The sequence below is a fragment of the Mauremys mutica genome, chromosome 6 (genome assembly GCF_020497125.1).
Source record: "Mauremys mutica isolate MM-2020 ecotype Southern chromosome 6, ASM2049712v1, whole genome shotgun sequence".
NCBI classification, from domain to species: domain Eukaryota; kingdom Metazoa; phylum Chordata; order Testudines; family Geoemydidae; genus Mauremys; species Mauremys mutica.
This window is the reverse complement of record NC_059077.1, coordinates 118,183,883-118,200,032: the sequence shown is the minus strand read 5'-3', so window position 1 is coordinate 118,200,032 and position 16,150 is coordinate 118,183,883. Positions and strand designations below refer to the sequence as shown.

The 16,150-nt window shown below is 58.7% G+C and overlaps 1 protein-coding gene across 5 annotated transcripts in view; it reads right to left on the bottom strand.

Moving 5' to 3' along the window:
* LOC123372632 (maestro heat-like repeat-containing protein family member 1) overlaps positions 1–15,712 on the bottom strand; it is a 33,840-nt gene extending 18,128 nt beyond the window's left edge. For 2 of the 5 annotated variants that reach the window (XM_045020879.1, XR_006580375.1), the window contains exons 1-22: positions 14,691–15,166; positions 14,413–14,529; positions 14,080–14,205; positions 13,160–13,306; positions 10,972–11,091; positions 10,227–10,306; positions 9,607–9,745; positions 8,765–8,860; positions 8,158–8,262; positions 7,914–8,040; positions 7,441–7,535; positions 7,052–7,201; positions 6,094–6,248; positions 4,265–4,421; positions 4,009–4,175; positions 3,211–3,342; positions 2,962–3,076; positions 2,446–2,601; positions 2,080–2,262; positions 1,571–1,723; positions 598–732; positions 68–137 (exon numbers count right to left, since the gene is read on the bottom strand). In XM_045020879.1, the coding sequence (XP_044876814.1) occupies positions 68–137; positions 598–732; positions 1,571–1,723; positions 2,080–2,262; positions 2,446–2,601; positions 2,962–3,076; positions 3,211–3,342; positions 4,009–4,175; positions 4,265–4,421; positions 6,094–6,248; positions 7,052–7,201; positions 7,441–7,535; positions 7,914–8,040; positions 8,158–8,262; positions 8,765–8,860; positions 9,607–9,745; positions 10,227–10,306; positions 10,972–11,091; positions 13,160–13,306; positions 14,080–14,205; positions 14,413–14,529; positions 14,691–14,927 (2,962 nt within the window). In that variant the 5' untranslated portion in view covers positions 14,928–15,166. Of the gene's footprint in view, positions 1–67; positions 138–597; positions 733–1,570; positions 1,724–2,079; positions 2,263–2,445; positions 2,602–2,961; positions 3,077–3,210; positions 3,343–4,008; positions 4,176–4,264; positions 4,422–6,093; positions 6,249–7,051; positions 7,202–7,440; positions 7,536–7,913; positions 8,041–8,157; positions 8,263–8,764; positions 8,861–9,606; positions 9,746–10,226; positions 10,307–10,971; positions 11,092–13,159; positions 13,307–14,079; positions 14,206–14,412; positions 14,530–14,690; positions 15,172–15,634 lie in introns of those variants that run through there. The other 3 variants (XM_045020878.1, XM_045020877.1, XM_045020880.1) reach the window with 3 other exon arrangements.
* Between the last annotated feature and the right edge of the window lie 438 nt (positions 15,713–16,150).

Here is a 16,150-nt window from a genome sequence, read left to right as displayed (position 1 = left end):
GCACTGGGCCCCGGGCTCATGGGGCAGGGAGGGATCATAGGAAGTAGAGCTCCAGCTCTTTTCTTACCGATCAGCTGTTGGGCAGCTGCTGCTCTCAGGGCAGCCTTCTTGCTCAGCCTCCCTGGGCAGTCCTGGAGCTGGGAAGCCAAGAACCCAGTTAGTCCCAAGCCACACATCCTCCCCAGGCTGAGGGGAGCTGCCTGCTAGGGAGGTGAGGAACCCCTGGCTGCCAGAGCCCTCTCCCCCTTGACTCCTCCCATGGGACAGAGCTGACTTGTAGGGGAGCCATCCGCAAGGGCGGGGGAGGGCTGAGTCAATGGGGGGCAGCACCTTGTAAGGGGTGGCCATTCTTGGGGTGGGCGGGGAGCACTCGGGTTTTTTGGGGTTTTTTGGTTCAGTAGGGGAGAGGTTTTTTTGTTGTTTTTGTTTCGGGGGCGTGGCGCTTGGGGGAGGGTGTTTCGGGGGGGCGGCGCTCTTTTTTTTTGCTTGGGGCGGCAAAAAAGTTAGAGCCGGCCCTGCCTGGAGCAGGGAAATGCTCTGTGCCTAGGTCCTCCCACCGCCCAGTCCTGCAGGGCCCACGCCCCAGAGCTCACTCACCAGGGTCCTGCAGGCTTCGCTCAGGAAGGTGGGGATGACGGGGGCCGCTCCCTCGGCCAGCTGGCTCCGCACGAGCGTGCGCAGGGGCTGGTAGCTCAGGAAGGGTGCGCAGTGCAGCAATGCCACCCTGCACGCCTGCCGGAGAGGGCGAGAAGGGAGCTGGGTGAGTTTCCCTGAGTGCAACGGGCTGCCAACTCGCAGGCTCTGCATGGCTTGGGGAGACTCCGCTGTGCCGGAGCAGCAAGGAGCCAGCTCTTTGCAGAACCTCCTCTGTCCTGACGGTTGTTCCCCAGGCCCCCACAGCCCCCATCTCCAGCTTGGCCGGGTTGAAAGGAGCCAGGCCCGAGTTCTGGGGCCGGAGAGGGACACTCCTGGAGCAGGGAAAGGGCCATTCCCTGGGGGTCCCTGTTGGGTGGTTAACAGCACTGCCCGGTGACCAATGTACTTGGCCTCCCCTCAGTCCCAGGCACTACTGGGGGCTGCTACTCGGCGGAGGGGAGATTGCTGCAGGAGGCTGGTCATTCCCAGGCAGGAGCTAGCACACAGGTGAGGGCAGGGCAGCAGCAGTGGAGACCCAGTTGGCCTCAGCGACCTGCCCTTCCCTGAGGCCCTGCTTGGGTTAGGTCACTTGCTAGGGGCCAGAGATAGACCTGGGCCTGGCCACTAAACAGGGCAGGCTGTAAAATGGAGCCACGGCCTCGGAGAGGCTGGCTGGGCAGGGAGGCTGGAGGTGCCTGTGGGGAATGGAGGAGGAGAAGGAAACCTCACAGATCTACCCCACAGCTACACTCTGAGGGCTGGCAGAGCTCTGTGGGGGGTGGGGGAGGGCTGGATTAGTGGGGGGTCCTGGGTGCCACAGGGCAGCACTGAAGAGATCTGGGGCTTGGAGGGGGGAGTTTGCACCACCCTTGCCATGTTGTTCGAATGCCCCCAGCAGCCACCCCTGCCCCTATGAGCCCTCAGCTGCACTCACCTGGGCCACCTGGGGGTCCCCGTCTTGTAGGTGGATCAGCAGTGTCCCCATGCTCTTCTCCACCTCAGCCCCGAAGCGGGATGACCTCTTGGAAACAAACTTGCTGAGCTGGCCAAAGAGCTCGATGGAGGCCCGCCTCAGGCTGTTGTTCTCCTGCAGACAGGGGGTCAGGGTGGTTAGAGGGGACAGGCTGAGGCCCTCACATGCTTTGGGAATCAGCCTGGCAGCTGCAGAGCCCGGAGAGGTTTCGGCTAGTTCAAACGACAGGACAATTCTCTACAAACTCCTCTCCTTCCTGCTGGGCCCCAGGGCTGCCGAACAATTGTGGGCCCAGGGCCCAAGAATGGTTCTATCCCTGCCTCCCCTGGCAGAGGAGCTGAGCTGCCCCACAAATCCAGGAATGTGCCTGCCTCGGACACTGAGCCCCCTCCGTGTGAGGGCAGGTCCTGACCATCTCTCCCTGTGGGGTGTCCTATAGCACCCTGGGGCCTGCCCTGCTTGGTACTTACATCCTCAAAGAATGTTCTCGCCTGCATGGCCAGCGGAACGGCAACATGCGCCTTCAGAGGCGCCTTGGGGTCCCGCAGCATCCAGCAGAGCCCTTCCGTCGCGTCCAGAATGGCGCAGGGGTCGCAGGATTGGCATACGCCGTGGACAAAGCTCGCCAGAATCTGTTCTTGCTTCTTCCTGACCTGCAGAGAAGGGGTTGGATGCCGCTCGGTGAATAACCATCTGTCAGCCTGAGTGTAACCACAGTCCGGTCAAGTCAGCCTACAGCCCAGTCTTCTCCATAGGAGCCATAGGCTGAGGAGAAGGGGAACCAGGAGCTTCCTACCCAGCCCTCTCTGCCTAGTATCCTGCCATTCCAGACCCACCTTGTCCGGGAACGCGGTCACTGCGTTCCTGAGGCCATGCAGGGCTCTGCCACGAATGTGGATGTTGCTGTCCTGCGTCTGCTGCAGCATGGCCTTCAGCACCTGCTTCCGCATGGCCTTGGGCTCATTCTCCATCAGCAGGGGGCTGCCGAGGAACTAAAGGGAAGGAAAGGAGCTGTCAGAGAGGGCTGGGCGAGGCCAGTGGGTCCTAGCCCGGCAGGAGCAAGGGCAAGGGAGTATGATCAGGGCCCAGGAGGTGACTTAGATCCGTACCGACTGCTCTTCACCAGGGGCTGGCTTCAGCTGAGCTTAGCGGAAGTGATATGTGCAGGGCAGAGCGCTCCCTCTGGTTCCAGTGGGGTGCTCCCAAACCCCACCACAGATCCCCCAGCAGAGGGATTAATTTACAAGCAATACACCACCAGGACCGTTTCTCATTAGCTGACCAGCTATTGGCCCCCTGTTCCATCATCTTCTGGGCCTGGTTAACCCTCCCCCCTGGTCCTCCAGGCTCACCTCTGCGAACAGGGCAGTGCAGGCCATGCGTTCACCCTCCTGGCTGGCCTGCAGGCTGGGAAGGAGAAGCTGTGGGATGCTCTTCAGGGCCAGGTTTGGGTGGCTCACTATGGCTCTGGGAGAGAACAAGAGCTCATGTTGATGTGTGCATGACAGCCCTGCACATGCTGGAATCCGGCCCGGTCCCGGCCACCCCCTCCCATCTCTGCCCCACTGCGAGAACGTGACTCCTCCAGCCTCTGTCCTCACCTGCTAAGGAGAGTGAACCCCTCGGGCTGGGCCTCTTCCAGCAGCTGCCAGCCTTGCTCCTGGTCCATTAGTTCCACAGCTGGCTGACTGCCCCTGAGGCGCAGCACCCGCGCCAGGGCCTGCACGGCCATGCTAGGAAGAGAAGGAGGCAGGAGATGGTGATGCAGGGATGCCTGCTCTCTGGGCGGGGTGGGGGCCTGGCTGCAGCACTCCCTTGCTGCAGCACTGAAAGGATCAGGGTGGGAATAGATGCTGCCCCACTTCTGCCTTTGGTTCTCCCCCCGCAATGTGGGGGCGGGGGGGGGTGTCTGCAGATATGACCTTCGCTCTCCTCCAAAGATGTGAAAATTGCCCCTCCCCCCAGGATACTGACCCTGGGGAGAAAAGTACAGGCAGTGCCCCCTGCTCTCCTGAGCTCTGCCCCCCAGGGCCCACTGCAGAAAAGGGATGAAGTGGCTCAGTGACAAGTCCGGCCTGTCCAAAGCCTTCAAAGCAGACAGTAAATAGAGATAGCAGCCAGCTCTGCCCTGCTCCCCAGCTCTGCTCCCCCCGCCCCCCGGCTCAGCTTCCTCATCACCCTGCTGAGCTGCCCACTCTGAGGAGCTCTCTGGCTCCCTGAGTATCCGGGGGCAGCTCTGCCTGCTCCTCAGCACAAGAAACCTGACTGATCTGAACCCTCGGTCCCCCGAAGGTGTTGGGGGTCCCTGGACAACGAGGGTCCAAGCAGGAAGCTTCCCCCTCCTAGGGGCTACCACAGACACTATGTGAGTGCTGGGATCCATCAGCCCCACACATTACCTGCGTGGACTGGTGTCACTGGGCCAGTCCTGCTGGACTCCTAAGAGGTGTTGTGCCGGGGGGCTGGCGATGGCGAGGAAGCAAGAGGCGAACAGGTCGTCCTCGTGTCCCTCCAGGGTGTCCCCTTGCCCCAAGGCCCCGATCAGCTCCCACAGGCCGTATGTGGTCTGGAAGGGAAAAGATACAGTCAGAAGACCGTGGCCGTGCGCAGAATGGAGCCAGGAAAGGGGGCTGAATGCCAGCCATGGGAACTTACCGCCGGGGGCAGCCGGTCTGGCTGGGGGCAGCTCCTGTCCTGGGTCTGTCCAGGGTTAGCCCAGCCCTTCTCCGGGCTGTCGTCCAGCAGGATGTGGAGTACCTCCCTGGTCAGCATGGGGTCTGCACCCAGGAACCTCCAGATGGCCTTGATGTGGCTGTGACGGACAGGGGGACAGGCAGGTAAGGAATTAACACAGAGGACGGGCTGTCACGGAGTGTGGGGGAGTCTGGCTCTGCACCCCTCTTCCTGGGACTCTCAGTGTCTCTCAGCCAGCCAGTAAAACAGAAGGTTTATTGGACAACAGGAATGCAGGATACAGCAGAGCTTGGAAATACAGCCAGGACCCCTCAAACTGGTCCTTCTGGGGGTGCAGGGAGCTTAGTTCCCAGCTTGGGATTCCCAGCACTGCACCCCCCCAGCCCCAAACGGAAACTGACCCAACCCTCTCCAGCCGGCTCTCTGCCTTTGACTAGCTTCCCTGTCCAAGGTGTTGACCTCCCCTCCTGCCTGCCTAGCTCAGATTACAGGCTCAGGTATTGTCCATCACCTAAAGTCCTCCCCGGCTCTCCCATCCCCCACACAGACAGTCCCTACTCCATCACACGGGCCCAGCTGGGACACACTGGGGATGACGCCCTCTGAGGGGCGACGGGCCAGAAGCAGCAGGTTGAGCCTGCTGGTGGCTGACCTCAAGGCCCTTCAGGCCCTGGCCAGTCCTAAGGGGTTCATACCCTCCTGCCTGGGCACTGCCAGGGGGCGCTGGGTCACAGCAAGGGCTGGGCGGATGGGGCCAGACTCACTTTTCCCAGCTGGGGGGCCCCCTCCCTCCCTTGCTGCCTTCTCCTGATGGGAACCAGAGGGGCTGGGGTTAGAGCCCCCATGGGGGAAAGCAGTGACTCCAGGCTCAGGGGTGGGGGCTGGTGTGAGGAGGTGCCTACCCTTGGGGGGGCTCGTGCTAGGTGCTGAGCTGGATCTCCTGAGCTGGGGGGGCAGAGAGGGGGGCTGCAGGCAAGGAAAGGAGGAGCTCCTTCCCCATGGGGCAGGGGGCAGGGGGTTCAGGAGGAACAAGGCTCCAGTTCTGGCCACGCCATGGCTCTGGGGTAGGGGGTTTGGAGAAGGCTGTAAAATGGGCTCCGTGCTTTTCGGCTCTGGGCAGGATGCAGGGAAGGTGCTGCTGGCCCTGGGGAACCTGGCAGGCTGGTGAATCAGAGAAGACCAGCCTCTAGGGGTGGGATGAGGTGTCTAAATGTGTGCGGGGATGGGGAAGGGACCAGGCTGGGATTTCAGGGGGGAGAGGGCATTTCCCAGCTGGGGCGAGGGGGTGCCCCTGCGGGACATGCTCAGTGTAGGGGCGTCTGTGGGGAGCGATGTAGTTAGGCTGGCCCCTCTCCTGCCTCAGCCTGGAGGGAGGACCTGCCAGGAGCAGGGGGCCATGCTGACAGAGGGGGTGACCCTGCTCACATGGGGTCTCTCCTGGTCTGTGTTGTGATGAGGGGCCCTGGAAGACTGTTCTGGCCTCCAGCCAGCTAAGCCATTGTGCAGCCAAACCGGGAGGGGGTGGGCTGGTTAGCAGTGCACAGAACCAAGTGGGGAAGGTGACAGCTGTGTTAGGAATAGCTCTGGAGCCCTCCAAGGGACAGGGAGCCCTTCAAGGGACAGGGAGGCTAATGGTGATCGAACGCTGGGGCAGGGCTGTTCCCTGGGGGCCTGTGTGCAAGGGGAGGGTTTGTCCTGCATGTAACCATGGTGCTGTGGAGTGACCCCATTAAGGGGGGCTCGGAGACTGGAGGGGGGTGTTCTATCCTTTCCCCAGGGCCGGCACTCACTGTTTGTAAGGCCAGGGCATCTTCAGGAGGATGTTGACTGCGGTCTTGGTGTGCTGCCTGGCCAGTAGGTGGAGGATGTCTCTTGTCCCATCACTCAGCCGCTCTCCCCGGGGTGGGCTCAGTGTGTAGGAAAGAGCGGCTTGGAGATCCTGCACCTGTGGAAGCAAAGCAGGGGCTGGGACCCTACTCCTGCTGTGGGTGGCTGGCAGGCAAGAGCCAGGAGGAGCTGGTCAGGCTCAGAAACAAGTCAACGGTCCCATGGCCTGGTGGAGGCCATGGATAAACTCTCCTAGTGAGTGACCAAGCCAAGGAGGGTTCTGGGTTTGGTACCTTGAAACCTCCACCTGTGATCCAGCTCCGTAGCACTAAGGGTTCCTTGGAGGGACACAGGGCCAGCGGTTAGGCGGATCACCGGCCTGCAGAGGGCGCTCCGATGGCTGCAGAGCTAATTTCCGACAGAGACCAGCAGGAGGCGCCGCAGGGGTGAACCCACATTGCTACAGTCCCAATCCCACTGCCCAGTGACACCCCACCCCCCGGATATCCCGGCTGTACCTCCCCTTGTGACAGCACACCTGGGCTGCTTCAGCACCAGAGTGGGATCTAAACGTCTGGGATGCATTTCCATGCCCTACGTCAATCTGTGTCCACTGGGCAAAGAGTCAGTGGACACCGGGGATGCCACTGCAGACTCTGTTTCCCCAGCTGAGGGATGGGTCTGGAAATAGGGCACATTTTCCAAGGAGTGAGCCGGGCAAGCCAGACTCCTGGGATCGAAGCCTGCAAAGGATTACAGGGCCGTGCCTAGAGTCCGCCCGGCAGACAGGGCATGGATGCGTCCCATTGATCAATGATGGTGAGAACGGACGTCCCCCCTCCACATCCTCCCTGAGGCCCCAGGAATTCTAGGCACGGGGCAAGATGGAGCTGCCCGATATGGCCAATGCCCAGCCATTACTTGGCCCTGTAGCTCTGATTTTTGCTGTCTCAGCACCGCCTCCATGACGCCCGCCAGCTGCTCAGCACACTCCCCCTTCTCCAGCAGGCCCACCAGCAGGGTGAAGCTGAAGGGCATGAGGTCACGGGACTGCAGGTGTTCCGCGATGAGCTGCAGGGAAAGGCACAGGCCGAGTGTGAGCAGCGAGCCCCGGCCCGGGGAGGTGGGTTTGCTCTTCAGGGAACGGGGACAGAGGCACTGGCAGCCTGTGCCCAGGGCTATGTGAGTGGGCATTGGAACCCATACCCAGGAATTTCCATCTGCCAGCTCCTCATCGAGGGAAGGAGACAATAACCCCTCCCTTTCCCATGTGCGTGTCTGTCTCTCCAGCCACAGTCTCTTTTACTCACCATAGCAACATGGGCAGGGCTCTCTCTGCAGCTGGCATCCTGCTGCGTCTTGCTCAGCACAGTCAACAACGCCCCTGTCTTGCTGTACACGACGGCTGCACGAGAAACCAGCAGCGCTCAGGCAGCGCTCTAGGGCCAGATTCTTCCCCCTTCCCGTCAAGCCAGGGCAGAGGTGCCAAAGAGCCAGACTCTGGGTGCAGCTGGGGTGAGCTCTCAGCTGGCTCCTGGGCCAACTGCCCACCTAGAAGGTGTGTTGGGGTGGGGTGAGATCAGGGGAGGTCCCAGATGATCCCAGGCATCTGGTGAAGGGCAGATACCAGGTCAGCCCAGTAGGTACCAACCCACTTCTGCTCTGTGTCCCCCCTGGTCAGGGCTGCGATGAAGGCGCCATGTTCTCTCTGCAGCTCTGCTCGCTAGGTAACAGCCGGGGCTGTGAAGGCTGAGAAGTGGCGACTGCTTGCGCTCCATCTTACCTGTGCAAGGCGTGAAGAGCCAGTAGAGAGCCTGAAATGCCCAGTATCGGGTGGTCTTCTGAGCATCGAAGGCCTGGCTTGTCAGCAGCCCGGCCATGTAGCCCTGCTCCACCATGGGTTTCAGGTCCTAATGGGCCACCGAACAGAAAATCAGGGCATGGGTTGGGGCGAGCCCAGCTCTGTCTGTATCACACCCTCCTCCCCCGTGAGTGCTGTGGGGGGTAGCAGGGTCTGTGCGGCTCACCTCGGTCATGGCCTTGAATCGATAGAACATGAGGAGCCGGGCGCTGGCTTTCACAGCTCGGCTCCTCTCCTGGGCCCGGGGGGAGCAGATCCATGGCTGCAAGTGCTGGGGAGCAGTGAGAAAGCCGGGTGAGCGGCAGCAATGCCGGGGCAACCCCCAGAACCTGCTTCCCGCCCCAGCAGGGAGAGGACACGGAGCATTTAACCCCTTCTCCTCCGCTTCCGGACACTGGAGCTCAGCGCTCCTCTCCTGTCTGGGGGGCGCTGGGACAGGTCTGAGGGTCTTGGGCTCAGCGCTTTCAGGATTCTCCCCATTGATTCTGTGGGGTCTCGGGGCTGTTCCTTCAGGGGCACAGGGGCGCCACCCCAAATTTAGGAGGCCAAAGTGACACCCCCTGGAGCAAGACTAGGATTGTCTTGCTTGATCCCAGGGTCGGGTGTATGCCCCGTGGGGACTGGCTAGTTCACAGCAGCTGGGAGGCCTGCTCAGCCCCCCCTGGACCAAATGGAGCCTTTCCTCTTGTGGTTCGGGTAGAACCTGAGCAGCCGGCCCATCCCCAGATGGCCAGTGCTAATGGGCCCCTTGCCCTTGCCCCTCCCTATCATACCAGAAACAGATGCAGTAGCGTGGTGGGGGTCAGGTGCTGTTCCAGGAATGTCTGCAGCACATGGTCCAGGCCCTCCCAGGGCAGTTCTTGGAGAGACTGGAGCAGAGAGAAGCAGGGAAGTAAATAGCAAGGGAGGTGGGGTGCACGAGGCAGGGGGACGAGTGGATCCCCCCTGTCTGGAGCCAGGTGCTGTTGCTATTTGGGGTCCCTTTACCCAGGTGATACTGATCCCCCTGCACATAGACATGGGTCTCACCTGGACCATGGGCTGCCCTTTCCCAAAGAATCCTTCTTCCCACCCGGGCTCCCCAACCAACACATGTACTGTGCTGGGCTCTGGAGGGAAGGCCTCCTTCCTTCCCCTCTGGAGAGGTCCCAGCTGCCCCCAACACCCTGCTGGCTTGCCATGGGCTGAGCTGTTCATCCCTGCTCCAGCCAATCTCTGTTTCTGTGGCAGGGCGAGTCATGGCCTGGCCGTGTGGCTGTCCCGAATCCATGCTTTTGCTCCCTCTGCACCATATGCTATTTAATGCTCTGAGCCAGAACCTCAGCTGGTGTCAACTGGGTGTAAGTTCTAGCTCCCTGTGCCAAGAAGCCAGGGTAATTCTGTACAGTCTCACAGACACTCACCTCTACAGCTGTCCTCCCTGCCAACCCAACTACAGAGTTAACTGCATAGCCACTTGTCACCAGCCCTTTGGAAAATAAACCAAGGGGCTGGCTTTGGCTGGACACACAGCTCCCTGCATCGGGCCAGGGTCCAACTATTCAGCGCGGGGGTGGCTGAGTTTCCCAGCCAAGGATGCAGGTGGAAGTTGCAGTTTTGTCTATGCCTCACTAACCTCTGCCCGGATAGCGGAGCTTTCTGCCACCTGAGTCCCTCTCAGCTTCACTAGGGCTGGACGCTGAATCATGTAGCTGGTGACACAAGTGCTGATGGTCTCAGCCACCTGTTCCTTAGACAGGTGAGGCTGGAATTTCCTGATTAGAAGGAATGGAGCAGACGGGGCCATTAGAACGGAGACAGGTCCCGGCATGAGTCAGGTTGAGTTTGATGGCAGGAGGGACAGCTCCCACCCTAAGCAGCAGAGCTCCAGGAGGCATCTCCAGCAGAGCCACCACCTAGGGAATGGTCCTGTCTGGAGATGCCTATGTCCCCTGGGCCTGGCAGGGGCTCTGCTGGGGAAGCTGCTCTCTGGGGATGATCCTGGGCCCTGCTCTGCGGCTGCATTCACAGCACTACATGCTGACAGGAGGGGCTCCCTCTTTCCAGGCAATATGCAGAGATGGGGGCTGGATAAAGTGACCCGGAGGCCGAGAAGGATATGCCCCATTTGTGAGCCACCAGGGAGAAGCATCCTCTGGTTCTTATTGCAACTTGTCCCTCCCTCACTTCCTCTTCCTCCATCTGCCCCTCCCCGGCTGCTGAGCTCCGCAGGTCAGACAGGCCCCATGGACGTACCCTATGTATGAGATGGCCAGCAGGGCACACTTGTGGTTGGGGCTCTGCAGCCGGGCCCGGTCCTTGCCTCTGAGGATCTCCTGCGCGCAAAGCAGAGGGTCAAAGGCAAAAGAATTTAGGGGAGCCTGGTTACTCAGCAAGACATGGAATTGCCAAACGCTGTTTGATGCCCCCTCCGAACCTTAGTCCCAGCATGCAGTGCACTGGGGCACGGAGCTGGGAAGATGGCCTGGGAGCGGCCATGTGGCCAGAATGCGCCTAGTTCGCCATTCCTGATGGCACATCTGGAAACTTCAGCATCTGCCACGGAGCAGGGAAGGGGGATCTGGGCAGAGGCGCTATTGTGAATGGGAGCATTAGAGTCCTGAACAGCTGAGGTCAAATATTTTCCTGCAAACCAAGGGAGGGCTGCTCCTGTTAACTCCTCAGGATCATGTCCCAGAGTGAAAACCCTTGGAGTTAATCCCCAGGGCACTTTCTGGGTGCCGGGCAGATCCCTCAGAAGTGGGATGGGGAATTGTCCCAGGTTTAAGCAGCATGAATCCGCTAATGGAAAATAGTGTCATCTAATTCCTTGGGCTGGAATCGCACCAGAAGAATCCGGCGTCAGCACTGGCTTTGCAGTGCACAATGTAGAGCCCTGGGCACCTGGTCGCAAACACAGCACATGGCCTTCAACGCCAGATACTCTGGCATGTGCATCTGACCTAGGAACCCCTCCCAGGACCCCAGCGTGCTCACTCACCAGCAGGGGGGACAGCACGGTGTATGTGTCCTGGCTCACCAAGGGAATCCTGCTCACTTGGGTGACAGCTTCGCCCACCAGCACGAGGCTTCTCACAAACGCAGACCTCACCAGCGGGTCCTGGGCTCGCAGGCAGGAGGGGGAGAGAACAATGAGGAAACAGCCACAGACAATAGAGAGCTGAGACACAAGAATCATAGAATCATAGAATCTCAGGGTTGGAAGGGACCTCAGGAGGTCATCTAGTCCAACCCCCTGCTCAAAGCAGGACCAAACCCAGCCAAATCATCCCAGCCAGGGCTTTGTCAAGCCTGACCTTAAAAACCTCTAAGGAAGGAGATTCCACTACCTCCCTAGGTAACCCATTCCAGTTCTTCACCACCCTACTAGTGAAAACGTTTTTCCTAATATCCAACCTAAACCTCCCCCTCTGCAACTTGAGACCATTACTCCTTGTTCTGTCATCTTCTACCACTGAGAACAGTCTAGATCCATCCTCTTTGGAACCCCCTTTCAGGTAGTTGAAAGCAGCTATCAAATCCCCCCTCATTCTTCTCTTCTGCAGACTAAACAATCCCAGTTCCCTCAGCCTCTCCTCATAAGTCATGTGCTCCAGCCCCCTAATCATTTTTGTTGCCCTCCGCTGGACTCTCTCCAATTTATCCACATCCTTCTTGTAGTGTGGGGCCCAAAACTGGACACAGTACTCCAAATGAGGCCTCACCAGTGCTGAGTAGAGGGGAATGATCACATCCCTTGATCTGCTGGAAATGCCCCTACTTATACAACCCAAAATGCCATTAGCCTTCTTGGCAACAAGGGCACACTGTTGACTCATATTCAGCTTTTCATCCACCGTAACCCCTAGGTCCTTTTCTGCAGAACTGCTGCCCAGCCATTCGGTCCCTAGTCTGTAGCAGTGCATGGGATTCTTCCGTCCTAAGTGCAGGACTCTGCACTTGTCCTTGTTGAACCTCATCATATTTCTTTTGGCCAAATCCTTTAATTTGTCTAGGTCCCTCTGTATCCTAGCCCTACCCTCCAGCGTATCAACCACTCCTCCCAGTTTAGTGTCATCTGCAAACTTGCTAAGGGTGCAGTCCACACCATCCTCCAGATCGTTAATGAAGATATTGAATAAAACCGGCCCCAGCACCGACCCTTGGGGCACTCCACTTGATACCGGCTGCCAACTAGATATGGAACCATTGATCACTACCCGTTGAGCCCGACCATCTAGCCAGTTTTCTATCCACCTTACCGTCCATTCATCCAGCCCATACTTCTTTAACTTCTTTAACAAGGCTACAGGGCAAGTCTCTACAAGGGAGCTGCTGTGCTAGGCTGGATTGCCCTCACGCCTAAGGGAAAGGACCTGGCTTGCCGAGTGGAACATCTTTGCAGTCCCTAAGGGAACATCTCTGGAGATGGGTGCAAGGAATGGGCTGATTTCCAGAGGTGCTGAGCACTTGCAGTTCCCAGAGCTGTCAATGGGCCCTGCGGCTGCTCAGCTCCCCTGACAATCAGGTCGTAATTGTCTGATCTGGAACAGGAATCTGCTGCTCTCTGCAGTTGGCTGGGCTCTCCCTACCAAGGAGTCCATTCTCCAAGGAAAACATTCAGTTAAACCAAACTAGCATCCCCTCTCCTTTTCACTGGGACGCACATATGGGCATTGGGTGTAGGACTGAACGTCGGCCTCAAACCTCCCATGGCAAGAAAACAACCTAGAGTTATCTCAAAAATCCCCCTTAAGCACCAGAGCCTGTCAACCGGGCTAGGGGCCTGAATCCCTCAGTGAGCCATTTGTGCCCAGCTACCCCCTCGACTGCAGCGTGTGGGGAAACGCCCTAAAACTTTCTCTTCTCATCCCTGAGTGCAGCACAAGCCTAGAGGTACCAAACAGGGTACAGTCGTCTCTGGGACAACAGCACCAAGTGATGCTCAGTTACTCTCTAACAAGGCCCAGGTGGGAGTCCTTCCATTAGCTTCCATGGGCCTGGAATCAGAGAAGAAGCTAATCGAGATGGAGGAGTCACAGAGAATGGTGCTGTTCTCATGTCTCCTGCCCCTCCTGGGGCAAAGGGCCAGCCCTGGGAGCTGAGTTAATGCAAAGACACAGCTCTGTGCTGCCGTGCACAGCCCGGGGAGGTGCTGCATGGGCGGTCAGGGGAGGGCTCTGACTTACATGTGGGCTCAGAAAATAGTGTTTCTGCATGGGAGACAGGATCTTGTATCCTATGGTCTCTAGGATGAGGTCTGTGGGGCCTGAGTGGACCACGTGCCCATAGGTGAGGAGCAGGAGGCTTCTCAGCTGCTCGATGGAAGCTGGCTCCTGAGAATTGCAAAGGAAAGAGTGAGAAGAAGGGATGGCCTCCAGCAGCTCCTAACTCACAAATGGGGCCAGGGGAGGATTTTTCACCCAGCCGGCTTAGCAACCAAAGGTTACTCTGCTGAGCTGAATTGCCTGGACTCCGAAGCCCTTCCCAGCTCCCCAGGATTGGGTGGTTGAGGTGACCCGGCAGCTGAAGGGGACGCACTAGCAGCTGCTTTAATTCAGCCTAGCTCCAGAGATGTCACTGGGACTACCGTGGACTGCACTGGCCCAGAGAGTTATTGGGAAGGTGGTGGTGGTGGTGGTGGTGCGGGAGGGGAGAGGGGAATGTCAGACATGCCAGCCCCGGTGAGTCTGCTAGGAAGGTCTGTGAAATAGCCCAGTTCAGGGGAAGACCAAGGGTCTGTTCTGCTGAGAAATGTGTCAGCTGGAGCTGATGGCATGGCAGTGTCTTTTGGGCCCTCTCTGAGCCTTCTTTATGGGGCTGCGTGGAGCATGTCTGAGCTCCCCAGGAGATACCCTGGAGAGTTTATACAACAGCACCCACCTTCCCCCCTGGATCCACCCCATAGTGCTGTGATTGCAGCTCCACGGAGGAGTAAGGAAAGGGCTCCCTCCACGGAGGCTGAGCCACGGCTTGGAAATTCAGCTCTGCGAAAAGAGCTCTGCTGAACAGGCTTCTGGGAAGCAGGGTCCTCCCTGGCAGGTCCCTTTACCTGCAAAGACTGGTGAAGGGATGGATGGAAGAGCAGAGATGCTAGGTGAGACTGTACCTCCAGAGAGCCAGCAGCAGAAGGCTGGAGCTGCACCCTGCTGACGACCTCTTCCCAGTGCTCCAGGATAGCAAAAATCTCATAGAGATGTTGCCTGGCACACAGCCCAAGCGCTCGGGCGAATCCCTGAGAGACAGAAAGATGGAGGTTGGAAATGCTGAGCAACAAGCCAAGGGGCCAGGATGGGCTCTCAAAGTCATTGCCATGGGCATGGGTATAAGGAAGATCTTTTCAATCCACTGGACCTTGTCCAAGGCAGAACATACCCATGTAGCATCAGGGGATTGACAAGGAATGAGGGATCACTTGACAGCGGAGGAGCAAAGACCTCACCTCCCTTTCCTCTTCTTCTCTGAAATTGACCAGCTCCACCAGGCGCCATAGCTGGGGCTTGATGCTCTCTGCTGGAGATAACATCAGCCCGGTGCCCCAGCACTTGTAGAGAAAGCTCTGCGAAAGAGACACCATCATGCTGGATGCACTGGGCATGGCCTGGCATGCACAGAGCCCACTGGGTATAGCTGTCGGCTTCACTGGCCCCAAGCTGCCCCTGGGTAGCGACTGCTGTTGTGAACTAGGCACTGAACCCCAATTCCTTCCAGGACACTGACCTTGTCACTGGGCCGCTTATCGCTGTGGGCCAGCTGGCGCCTGATACTGGTGATGAAACAGCCCAGCCAGGTATGGTCCGAGATGAGGAAGAGAAGGTCTTCCAGGAACTGCCAGGGAAAGAAGAGCCAGTTAGAAGCGAGAGGGGCCAAGAAACTGGTCCTCTCAATAGCTCCAGCCAGGAACCCACCACAGCTGGGAGGGGAGGGGAAGAGGGAGCGTGCACTGTCACCCCCCATGTCTCTCGTAATGCTTGTGAATCCTTGTGAGCTGCCCCTGGTGCTTCTCCAATTGTATCTGCTGGACTCAGCCGCTTCCTCTGTCCCCCAATGCAGTGGTGCTGAGAGGCCTCTTAATCCTGCCTCAGCATGGCGGGGCTGGACTAGATGACCTCTTGAGTTCCTTTCCAGCCCTCCATTTCTCTGACCCTTACCTGCAGCAGCTGCTGCTCCCACTCCCTCTGGCAGAAGCAGGTCTTGTCATCTGGAAGAGATGGGCAGGTCAGTTTCCTTTGTGTTTAGACCCTTCTACTGGGGAGCAGCCTGCAACCTGGCTCTTGTTTGGCAGGGGGCGGGGAGGAGCTGCCGACTCATGGGCCCCAGGGGATCCATGGCTCTTTGCAAATCACTGATGGACAACAATGCTCCTCAGACCCAGATCCCTTAATGTGAAATACCCAGGAGTTCTGCTTGCCAAGATCCTTCCCCAGGGGGTGAGGGATCAGATGAAGGTTAGATACGGTCCTGGAAAGGATCCTTCCTGTCTAGGCACGGGGGGCTCGGCTAGATGAACCCGGAGTATGATCCTGACATGATCCTCTTTGATTCCAAGGTTACACCATCATATTATCCTGGATTCAGAGGGGGCCCCTGCCCTCTCCCTCTCTAGCCCAGCACCACAGTGTCCCCGCCCTTCGCTCCTGCAAGGGGAGACACTCCCCCCTCACCTTCCACGTAGAGGAGCATTTCCGTCGTGTAGTTATTCCAGAATCGGCCCGAGCCGGCCTGGAACATGCTCATCAGCTGGAAGAGAAGGAACATGGCTGCCCTTCTGACCTGCACCGTCATGCATGAAGACGCACCGAGCACCTGGCGGACAAAGAGGCAGAGGTGGCTGTAGCCCTCCCTTGCAAGGCAGTGTGAGAAGGGAGCTCCCTACAGGTGCAGGGGGAGAGCTCAGTGGTGGAGGGAAGGAGACAGCAGGGAGGTGGAGCTGACAACCAGGACAGGACTGAGATGGATATTTCAATTGATCGGGGACACTCCATGGACCAGCATTTGGCTCCTTCCATCCTCTCACTGCTGGGCTGGCTCTAGCTCAGATGAAAGGAGACAGGCTTATCCAGAGGCCGTCAGGCAGCTGCTGGGTCAGATCCTGGGCCTAGGTTAGAGCAGCACAAGGGGAGCTTGAAGCAGCCCGAAAGAGGCAGCTGGGCCATAAAGGGAACCCCCAGCTGCCCCAT